General features: G+C 32.1%; 2 protein-coding genes across 2 annotated transcripts; both read left to right on the top strand.

Annotated features, from left to right (window-relative positions):
• Positions 1-738: 738 nt before the first annotated feature.
• Positions 739-4,659, top strand: LOC108478436 (ras-related protein RABA6b-like). The gene is made up of 2 exons (XM_017780895.2): positions 739-1,138; positions 4,124-4,659. Exons 1-2 carry the CDS (start codon positions 921-923, stop codon positions 4,554-4,556), a joined length of 651 nt encoding a protein of 216 aa, XP_017636384.1. The 5' UTR covers positions 739-920; the 3' UTR covers positions 4,557-4,659.
• A 500-nt stretch (positions 4,660-5,159) lies between these two features.
• On the top strand, positions 5,160-11,208 carry LOC108479711 (golgin candidate 2-like). Its single transcript, XM_017782453.2, has 10 exons — positions 5,160-5,474; positions 5,700-6,854; positions 8,123-8,233; positions 8,353-8,412; positions 8,818-8,875; positions 9,384-9,436; positions 9,728-9,820; positions 10,026-10,151; positions 10,530-10,577; positions 10,666-11,208. Exons 1-10 carry the CDS (start codon positions 5,421-5,423, stop codon positions 11,023-11,025), a joined length of 2,118 nt encoding a protein of 705 aa, XP_017637942.1. The 5' UTR covers positions 5,160-5,420; the 3' UTR covers positions 11,026-11,208.
• Positions 11,209-11,555: the final 347 nt, after the last annotated feature.

Genomic DNA, 11,555 nt, shown 5'->3' with positions numbered 1-11,555 from the left:
TATAAAAAAGAGAGGTTAAAACATGTCATAGGTACATGTACTTTTACAAAATTTAGAATTTAATCCATATACTTCTATTTCTATAAATTTAGTCCTCTACTCTTCAGATTTTAAAATTTAGGTCAAACTGTTAAGATTATTTTGTTAAATTAAACTTCATTATAACATCATTTTTAGCTACATAAATACTAATTTTTAATTTTAAAATATCACACCAACAAATTTAACCAAAAAATTGTTAACAATTAGGCTTATATTTTAAAATTTAAAAAGTAGAGAGATTAAATTCTGAAAATAAAAGTACAATGACTAAGTTCTAAATATGTGAAGAGTATATGGACCTATGACGATTTTAACCCTAAGAAAATTATAAAAATGTTAAAATGTCCTAGGTCCCTATATTTTTATTTTTAGAATTTAGACTATTTACTTTTCAGATTTTAAAATTTAGATTTAATTGCTAACACTGTTAAGATTATTTTGTTAAATTTAAGTTTATTGTAACATCATTTTTTAGATACATTGCTACCAAATGAGTTTCTTTTTCATTTCAAAATATCACATCAACAAATTGAAAAAAATAACAGTATTAATAATTGAAGCTGAATTTCAAAATCTAGAAAGTATAGGGATTAAATTTCTAGAAATAAAAGTATATGGATTAAATTCCAAATATAGGAGGACTACAGGGACATATGACGATTTTAACCTAAAAAAGAGGGGAAGGTTAAGCTTCGTAATATTAGTGATAATCAACATCAAAAGCAAACAGCCAAATAATATGTCTTTTTACCTATGTTTTCACATGTAAATGTAAACACACTCACAAAAACAAATAGAAAAAAAGAACTCAATTTCTCTTTGTGTTTTTTGGCTCTCTTTTAATTTCCTTTTAGCTTTGCCCTGCTTTTAATTCATGTATGGCTGATTCATATGATGAAGAGTGTGACTACCTGTTCAAAGCGGTGTTGATCGGTGATTCCGCGGTCGGGAAATCGAACCTTCTCTCGCGGTTCGCTACTGATGAGTTCCGGTTGGATTCGAAGCCGACGATCGGAGTTGAATTTGCTTACCGGAATGTTAAGATCGGCGACAAGGTTATCAAGGCTCAAATATGGGATACCGCCGGTCAAGAAAGGTAAACTCTGTTTTCCATCACTATTTTCTTTTTGCTTTTGATTATGCCGTTTAATTTTTTTTTTTTGAGATGATGAGGTGATTATTGTGTTAATCATGTGCTTTATTAGTTCAAGGAGATGAATATTTGATTTGACTGATTTAAACTCACTAGAATTCAGCTGGAGCAGGAACTACCTGAAACTGACTCAGTTAACAGTCTCTCTGTAGGAACTGATTTCATGCATATGTATGATAACTAGTGAGTTAACTCGGTCAAGCCAAATCATATAAATTCATCTTTCTAGCTACTTGAGTTGCTGATTCAAATGGATATCTTGACAAATGGAAAAATAATAAAAATAATAAGCGTGTCCTTTTTTTTTACTCTTCTTGGTGGGACCTAAATTGAATTTTTTTTAATTTAATTTATATAAATTCGATAAAATTTAAATCTTATACCCTAAGTAATCCAAGGAAACCATCCTAAAATCCTTTAAATCTCTAAATTAGAAAATATTATAGCCTTTATCGTGCATTCGTGATGGAACCACTTTTATATTATTACAATAATAATAGTACAGATTGAATTAAAATTCAACCAGTCGTGATAGTCTGAATTCAGAGGGCAAAGAGTAGGTTGTCATCTCGGTCCCAATAATAGATTTGCGGTTTAACCTTTTAATTTTTTTAATTTCATATTAATATAATAATAAAGTAACACTTTAATCCCTCTTAAAAGAAATTATGATTCATTTCCACTTAAAACAAATACAAATAAGTTGTCAGCTTTTGAAAATTGTTTATCATGAATTCTTCTACCATGCTTGTGAATGTTATTTGTTTTACTTGAAGTGACAAAATGGTCCATTTCCTTTTGGTTGAAGCCATATTTTTGTTTCACCCTTTTTCTACAAGCTTTCTTAATTAGATCCAAGCATCGTTTTTTTAATTTGATTTTCGACTCATAAATTAAAAAAATCATAATTATAGGATTTAAATTTATATTTAATTTACTATTAATTCTTTAGTTTTTTATTAAAAATGTTTATGAAAATAACTTAAAAATATTATAATATATATTAAAAATAAAAAATCGATAAACCTAAACTGATAGAATTTGATTAAATTTTAGTTCATTTTTTTAAAAAAAATACAACGTAGTAACCATAATTTTTTTATAAATAGATTAGAATTGAATCGTTATCACCATGATAGTTGGTACTTTGCTGGTACTAGTCATATCATTTCGGTTCTAAATTGGTATCAAGTAGTTTATGTTCTGGTTTGGTCAAAATTTCGATGCGTTTTAATCATTTCGTTGTGTTTCGGCTTGTTTCGGTTAATACTAACTTGTACCGTGCATATTGGTTGATAGAAAATTTGATATTTTAAATCAATTTTTAAATTTTTTATCTTAATTGTTTTAATTTTTCTATAATTATATTTTAAATTGATAATTATTAAATTATCAAACATAATCAATAATTTTAAAACTTATGTTTACATATAAATATATTTATATAGATCTGAAATATATTTATATTTAATTTATTTTTACTGAAATAATATTTAATTTATTAACAAGCTAAAACTAAACTATAAAATATTACACAAAAACATATCGATATGGTTATTTAGTAATTAATTATCACACCATTTATAACCCATTCACATTGTAAGCGAGAGTTAACCCCTCACTAAAACCCTACTTTTGTTTGGACTTTTATGATCTAGAAATTGACAAATTTCATTGTTGGTAGGAAGTTAGGTTTAGTTGGTATTTGGTGAAAACTACTAAAGTCAAATGCCATTACTTATGAAGTGTATATTTTTTTAGATTTATCCTAATAAAAGGTAACAGATGAAAATAGAGAGAGATTTACAAAGTTTCATTTGTGGGGAATTGATATACCCTTGATACGTTTGGAATCAGTTTCTTTGTTCTTAAGTTTCTACCTCGTTAGTTACATCACATGCCACAAATTACGTTCCAGATTTTGAATTAGCTATTAAGTTTTTCCTTCCGACTAATTATTAACTTATATATTAAATATTACTTTGGATATCAACTGAAATATATTTAAAATATATTAATTAAATTTTAAACATGTTTGTTTCTATTGTATAAGTAATTTATGTTTGATGTGTGTTTTTTAAAGAAATAATTTTGACTCTATTTAATTCACACGTTACATTCAAGTTGTTCATGTAGTAGGCATAAATTATATTTAAAATTTGGTCAACATTCTACATGTCATATTTGGACTGGTATTTAAAGTCCAATTTGACATTAGGTTGACGGAAAAATGTGATTGATACAATATTGATATTTTTAGTTGTGAGTGTAAATGTAAATGAGACATTAATGCTCACAAGTTCGAGCTTGTTCTAACTTCGAGCACTGTAAGACTCAATTGAAACAGTTTATGAGTCTGGTTGAGCTTTTCATTTTAATATATTTTTATATTATTAAAATATGAATGAGTTTAATCAAGTTTGAATATGAACAAGTTCAGTTGAGTTCGAATTAAAGTTTAAGTACGAGAATTGATAAATGAGCTTAATCAAGCTCGAGCTTGAGTAACTCAATTATGTCTCAAGTTGAGCTCGAACTTTGAAATTGATATTTGATCAAGCTAAAGCTTACCACTATTTGAATTCGGCCTAGCTCGATTACACCCTTACTTTGAGGATTCAATTAAAATGTTTTGGAATTTGGAGACTTATTTGAAGTCATCTACAATAGTTTAATTTACATGAATAGTGTCAATTTTTGTCAAGAATATTTGAATTGAATTGGACTGGCCGAGGTATCAGTGTGAAGAATGATTTTGAACTTGTTAGATCGAGAATCGGCACGAATGTATTGAATTGATAATTGAATCAAAATTTTTTATTTTTTAATAATTTTTAAATTTTTTTAATTAAACCAGTCCTTCAAACAATCTAATGACATGATGGTTTAACTATCAATCTCATTATAAAAACATTGATTTTTGTGCAGATTCAGAGCAATTACAAGTTCATACTATCGAGGAGCATTAGGTGCAGTGCTAGTGTACGACATAACCCGAAGAACAACCTTCGAGAACGTGAAGAAATGGATGCACGAGCTAAGAGAGTTCGGTAATTCGGATATCGTAGTCGTTCTTGTTGGAAACAAATCTGATCTGACCCAATTCCGGCAAGTCAGCGAAGAAGAAGGAAGGAATCTAGCAGAGTCCCATGGTTTGTTTTTCATGGAAACATCAGCTCTGCAAAATTTGAACGTGGAAGAAGCATTTTTACGAATGATCACAAAAATTCATGAAATCACGAGTAAAAAATATTTAGATTCTAAATTAAATGATAATATTGGTAGTCTTAAAGGTGGAAAAGAAATAATCAGCCTTGATGAAGTTACTGCAACGAAACAGTCAAATAATTGTTGCTACTAGTTTTTAGATTTTTATTTGCAATTTTTATTTGTGTTTTTTAATTTCTCATTAGTGTTCTGTCTTAATTTCTGATTATGGTATTGATGATATGGATGAAGAAAAATATGTAAAAATATATTTATTGAAAATTTAGGTAAAAATTAAGTGAAAATTTGGTTGAAATAATAAATTTTAAAAATTATCGTAATTTAGGTTTAAGAAGACCTCAAATTGAATAATTGTAATATATTTTTATTATTATGAGTCAGTAACTATTAATAAATTTATCTTTGGTCATTTAATTTTAAAATTACAAAATAATTGTTAAATTTTACAAACTTTTATTTAAGTCTCATCAAATCGAATTGGATCTAAGATATTTTCTTTTATTTGTCAATAGGCATTGATCTATTATATCGTCTGTCGAATTATTACTTGAAGTTTGCTGACTAATTTAGTAACTTAAATGAAATTTTTTAAATAATTTAACGATTAATTTATAATTTTTTGAAATTCAGTGAATTTTACTGTAGCTCACCCAAAACTTAACTAACTTGGGGCATCTCATTAGGTCGCCTTTATTAGATCAAAGCCCATATCGCATGATCTCAACGATCCAAAATGAGATGCACAAATTCTGTAGCTTATGAGCCTTTGATCGCCCAAATCCAAAGGCTGACGGGACCCAATGTTCTCACCAACCTGTCGTTTTAGCACTTACTACCCCCTTGGAATTTCTTCCTTCCGTTCTTCGTCTTCTCTGCAAGTCCAACATTTTTTCCCCATAACCACAAAAATTAATTAAAAAGGGCTTTAGGTTAAAATGTGCTAATTAAAAAAGAAAAAAAAGAGAAGAAATAAATATAAAAAAGGAACGAGGTTCAAATGGCAAATTGGATCTCCTCCAAGCTCAAAGTCGCTGAAACTCTCCTTCAACAGGTAAGTTTTTTTCTTTTATTTTTTTTATTTTTTGTTCGAATATTGTTAATTATTCTAGTTTCATTCTTTTTCTCAAGGGAGATGTAATGACCATTTTGAATTTTATGGATCTGGTTTCATTTCATTGTTCACTGTGCTTTTTTTTTTCCTTTATATATATAGGAAAATTTGAATTTGATTTAGAGTAGTTTTAAATTGTAACTAATTATGTGATTGACGGCTCAGATCGATCAGCAAGCGGCGGAGTCGCTTAAGAAGAATGAGAAGCCACTTTCTGATGAGATTAAAATTGATACTCCGACGAAAACAGGTGGGGTTGTGTCTTTAAAGGATCAATTGAAAAAGAAGCCGCAAGAGAATTATGATTATCAAGGGAAGTTATTCAGTGATCAAAATGCTAAAGTATCTAGTAATGATGATAGTAATAGTAATAAGGCAGTTAATGTTCCGAATCTGGACAAAGAGGTTTCGAGTTCGAGAGCTTCCTTGAAACCCAAGACTTCGCTTACAGATAGTGATTGGACTGAACTTCTTAGTACACCGAGTCATGGAACCGGTTCTTTGGGGAATACTCGTGGTAATGTGGTGACTGGGATTCGGGGATTGGGGAAAGATGCACGGAAAAAAGGAAAATTAGGGTCTAATTTGTTGTCGTTGGAAAGGAAGAAGAATGAGAAGAGCGATGTTAGTGCTACCAAGTCTGTGAGGAGATCAGATATTGTTTCTGGAAATAAGTTGAATGGGAAGCCAAATGAAGGTGAAGAATCGAGCTCTTCAGGGCGGGCTTCTAATAATAGCGTTGATATACAGAATGATGGTAAGACTTTGGAAGGGTTGAAATTGAATCACGAGGTCACTGATTCAATCTCTATGGTGAAACTGAAAGATGACATGGATGAAGAAAATGGTTGGCAATTGGATTCTGGAGACCTTCTGTCTAATGCTGAAGGGTTGTCACAATCTGTAAGCAAGAACCATTTGCCTCCAAATATGCCGGAATTGGGAAATACTGATGGGGTACCTGATGTGAACATAGGAATGCCTGATGCTCACGATCAGTTGACAACTACTGTAAGTGAGAAATCCAAGTCCACCGGTTCATCCAGAAGTTTAGTCTCCAATGATGTGAAAAGGACCCCTCAGCCAACAAGTGATGGAAGCTCTGATTCAGATTCTGATTCTGAATCTTCGTCTGGCTCTGAAAGTGAACTTGAGAGGGAGGAAAGGAGGAGGAGGAAGCAGAGGATTTTGGCTGAGCAAGCAGCAGCCAAAGCTATTGAAGCTATCAAAGAACGAGAGAATATGGTTGCGAAATTAGAGGGAGAGAAGCAGAGCTTAGAGAAAATACTTGTGGAAAGAGCCAAACAACAAGCAAAAGAGGTAACATTACATGGTCCCTTTTACAAAGTTACATGAATGCATGCACACTTTTCTTCCTTCCTTTTATGGAGTTGATAACGAAAATATTTTGTTATAACAACGGGCATTTTGCTTCTCCAAATTTCCAAGATTATACACTTTGAATCTAAAATGCTTAACCAAGAAATTTGTTGCTTTCACAGGAAAATTGTAATGCATTATATGTTCTTTTTGGAGAGTTGGGTGTTTAGTGGCTGAGGGTGGTGGTGGTAGTGGGAACCATTAAAACTAGGATATAGGATTACTATGTTATTTGATGCAAGTTTGTGCCCGGCACAAGTATATTTAACTTCTAAAATTTTCTGTATTTAGAGGGTCATACCCCAAAACTCATGTCCAAATATGCATCGGACATTGGTGTGAATATAATTACTTAAAGAAAAATGAAGAGTCGGGCCCGGAACAAGATATTAGGATTATCCATCCTGCAAGTTCTGTATGTCGTTAAGATAGAATGTATGACTTCTTAGCAACTACCCTCCCCTGTCTCTTCAACCCTCATTTTTCCTTCTCTTTAAAACCCAGTTATAACTTAGAACACTAAAAATTTAAGTGTTATGCCTCCAAGGTCTACCTCTTCTAACTTGTTTGTTAAGCTAGAGTGACAACTTGACAGAAATAAATACTATTGACACAGCCAAGGATGGAAAAGGCTGGGATAATATTTGCACACATGAATCATTATTCACTTTGAATTGGAAAGAGACCACAGACGTGTTTGCAGTATTTTTTTTCCTGTTTTTTTCATTAATGATTAGCAGCTAATCCCAAACTACATCTAAATGGTTTATGCCTACAGTTTTCCTCTTCTGAATGTATGCTTACAGTTGTTCTGAATGTCAATGAAATTGATGTGGGACAAGATCATGATCATGATCATTCCAAGATTTTACTATTTAAGGAATTATTAGAGTTAGAGCTATAAGGTTATACTTGGTATTTGGTATATGTGTGTGCAGTAGTCTAGAAGTATTATTTCATTTTGTTTCTAACGGTGAAGAACATTGAGATCAGAATATTTGATTTTATCCCTAGATTTAATTTTTGTCTTATTACTCTGATTTTCATCCCCATTTTATTCTACTATTAAAAGTTCCATCTGTTCCACCAACTTTTTCCCTTATTATCCCTCCATCCTCTGTTTCTCTTCTTTCCCCCTTCCTTGACCTACAGCAGAAGTTATCTTCAACTCTACCACTAATGGCTTGTTATCTTCTTACTTGAATTAGGCTTCAGAGCTACAGACAACTATGATGGAAATGATGGAAGCTGTTGAGCTAGAAAAGCAGAAACATAATAATACTAGAATGGAAGCCCTCCAGCGATTAGCAAAGCTAGAGGTCCTGCAACAATGGATTTAAAATTCCTATTTCATATTTCATTGGACTCTTCTCTCAATATTTTTGTTGGTTATTTATGTCCTAAAGTTCCCGTTTCTAAATATCACTAGTAATTGCAGACCAGAAATGCTGATCTTGCAAGATCACTTGCTACTGCACAGAAGAAACTTGAAGTAGAGGTATGATAAACTTCTAAAATCAATTGTCTGTTGGATCTATCATCCTCCTTTATTGCAGTTTTATGTCATTAGCTTCTGGGTTCAAAAATCTGGTTTTTCTTTCATTTTTCTTATTCCGACTGTGCTCATTTTCAAGCTTATCACAGAAAAGATGGTAGGATAAACACACATAACAAAGAAATAAGGAAAACCAACACTGGTGTTTTCCTATGTAAAATGTATAATGGACTTTACTTGGTAGTGTCTTTTATTGGCTTGTTGATTAGTTCTTAATTTACTAGTTGATCACTTAGGAATGCATAGATCTATTCTAAATGTAACTAACATCATGATGAAAGAATTTCTTGCCTCATCCTGCCATAACCTCACATATTTTGCTCATTACGTTTTAGCTTTTTGGATCAGATTAATCAGATAGCAGATCTTCGACAACAGATAGAGTTGAAAGAAACAGCCCATGAAGGTATCTAATCTGTTATTTTTATCTGATTATAGTTTCTTGAAAGAATTTGGATGAACCTGCACTTATGTCCTATCTCAACCTCAATAAACAGGAAAGAGAAGGAAAAAAATATAAAACCACTGGCCTTAAATGAGTTTATGCATAAAAATAGAACAAGAATAAATATTTATTATAGAAAGTAAAATTGTGCTAGGATTTTTGCTACTTTTCATCTTATAGTTAATGAATGGGAATGAAAGTATTTCAATTGACTTGATTAAAATATTACAACTGCATTTTAGAGATCATATTGATTGTAATGCTTCTGCTTGCTGCATAGATTAGAATTTAGATATATCATATAATTGTTGAGGATAACATATTGTTTTGTAATTATTAAAGTTGTCGTGCAGTACACAAGATTCCTGTTTTGCAGGGCATAGGAAAGGTCATCTGCAGTTTCTTGTTAATACTACCATGAAATAATCCTATCTGGTTTAGTAAGTATTGATTCTTTCTCACCTTGTAGAACTGAAGAGGAGGATCTCTAGTAGTCATCAGAGCGGAACTTATCCGAACCAAGTGAGTAAATTCTTCATATCTATGTTACTCAAAGTTGGGTGTGTGTTGAATACGGGTCTGTGTCTGACATGGATATGTGAATTTTTTTGTTCCAAGTTTTTCCATGTATTTGGAGGATTTTTGGAATGTCCTATCCCCTATACTCATGTTCAAATGTGTGTTGGATATGGGTATCGGACATAGATACTTTGGTGTAACATAGCGTCATATTTTCTGATATTTTCAGCAAAAATACTTTTGGCCATTTTTGGGTCATCTTTTCTATAATCTTTTTATTTCAAATTGTTGTAGTTAGCAGCTTCGAAGGGAATTGAATTCGAATGTGAAATACTTGAGGCCGAGTACTCTCTTGTCACCGATAAAATTGGACGGCTGCAAGGCAAGGTTAGCTTCCTCTTTCCTTCTCTCTACAAAAATCACATTCAGTTATATAAATTTGCATGAATTGAGAACTTGCATGAAATTCAACTTCTCCATTGAACTGGACTATATTTATCTACATGTTTTTCTTGATATTTTAGCTCTATTTATTCGTATAGAAGTGTTTGAGGTTTTCTGTATGTCAATTCAATCTGCTTATTACAAACAGGCAAAACAACTGGAAGCAAGCATCGAATTGACAAGGAAAGAAATGGAGGACCCAACAGAAGTAGAAGTTGAGCTTAACCGAAGGCTCGGACAGCTAACTGATCGCTTAATTCAGAAACAAGCCCAGGTCTGTCTTAATAAAAAAATATCATATTGTTATTTTTCCTGTCTAGCATGCCATAAGGTACTTGAGCGGAAGGATAAGAGTGATCTTAGCAAGCTTTAAGTGAACTGCTGTTTATGTTTCGTTGGACTCGGGTCTCCACTTTACCGGGCTCATTGCACAGAGAGTTTAAACTGTTTCATCTTTTAACATGGCGTAAATGATGACCATGTCAAAACAGTAGCAGACGCCAACATCAGTGGAATAATCAAACACAGTCTGCAATAAGTTAATTGAAGAACATCAATATCAAATATTAAACATCATTTCTCGTGCTCCTTGCCGGATCAAATAGCAATAAAGTCTCGTTCATTCACTCCGTTGTTTTTTCTTTTCCCGCAGGTTGAATCTCTCTCTTCTGAGAAGGCAACATTAACGTTCAGAATTGAGGTTGATATTATTTTACGAACAATTAGCAGTAAAAATTTTCAGAACCAAACAACTAATCTTTTGAAATTTGCACTCGTTGCTTCTCCAGGCAGTTTCAAGGATGCTGGACGAGAACAGTTCCGTGAATACAAGCGATGCAGCATCAAGCGATTTGGAATCTGGAACATGGGATCTTTCCGATTCGAAGTTGAAGCCTCTATTCGAGGACAAAATCCGTTCAGGCAAAAAACAACTCGGATATATAGTGAAGCAGTTAGATGCTATATTCGTGGCCGGTGCAATATTCCTAAGAAGAAATGCTGCAGCAAAACTCTGGTCTCTGGTCTACTTGGTATGCCTTCACTTTTGGGTCTTGTATATTCTGATGACACATTCCCGACCATCGGACGAAGGCCGATCTGGTGCTGTCATGTCCTTGGAAAACATTAACAACACTGCAAGCGGGTAAATTTGCAGTTTTATGTATTGATTGCCATTTCTTGGCCTTAAAAACATTTTGAGAGGTCGTAATTTATATATTTGTGCAGTGTTTTTGTTCCCCCTACGAAAATCACAAACAGATTTGTTGTGAGTTAGAAGCACTATTATTCGAAACTATTAGTGAGAAATATACATGCTTTTCATTCTTTGATTCTGTTTTTTTCTTCCCCTTTAAAAAGTGAAATTTGTTCATACAATTCACACTTAAAATATTTTAGGTTAAGTTTTGGAAGTCAGGATAGCCCTTGTAGGATTCTCGTCACCTGACCTGTTAAGAGGTGTGTCAGTTCCGAAAGAAAATTTCTCTCAAAGGAGTCAACTTCTAACATGGGTCAAATTCTTCTACTAACATTTTTACTGTGCATAAATTGTAAATTTAGTTCATTTAATTTAATTTGACCATTTTTAGATTGATAGTAAACTTATTAAATTAAATTATGCTATTTTTGAAATCTTAAGCAACAAACATAGTATCACATACATGTTAAGTTGTTATTT

This window comes from Gossypium arboreum, chromosome 12 (assembly GCF_025698485.1).
Source record: "Gossypium arboreum isolate Shixiya-1 chromosome 12, ASM2569848v2, whole genome shotgun sequence".
Lineage (NCBI taxonomy): Eukaryota > Viridiplantae > Streptophyta > Magnoliopsida > Malvales > Malvaceae > Gossypium > Gossypium arboreum.
The sequence above is the reverse complement of the archived record's forward strand: the minus strand, read 5'-3'. Positions and strand labels throughout refer to the sequence as shown.

What these genes read in the sequence shown, in the direction of transcription:
- LOC108478436 (XM_017780895.2), top strand. Translation starts at nt 921, where the DNA reads ATGGCTGATTCATATGATGAAGAGTGTGACTACCTGTTCAAAGCGGTG. An exon ending in GATACCGCCGGTCAAGAAAG is followed by an intron (nt 1,139 to 4,123) that starts GTAAACTCTGTT and finishes ATTTTTGTGCAG; the next exon opens with ATTCAGAGCAATTACAAGTT.
- LOC108479711 (XM_017782453.2), top strand. Translation starts at nt 5,421, where the DNA reads ATGGCAAATTGGATCTCCTCCAAGCTCAAAGTCGCTGAAACTCTCCTT. An exon ending in CCAAACAACAAGCAAAAGAG is followed by an intron (nt 6,855 to 8,122) that starts GTAACATTACAT and finishes TACTTGAATTAG; the next exon opens with GCTTCAGAGCTACAGACAAC. An exon ending in GAAAGAAACAGCCCATGAAG is followed by an intron (nt 8,876 to 9,383) that starts GTATCTAATCTG and finishes CTCACCTTGTAG; the next exon opens with AACTGAAGAGGAGGATCTCT.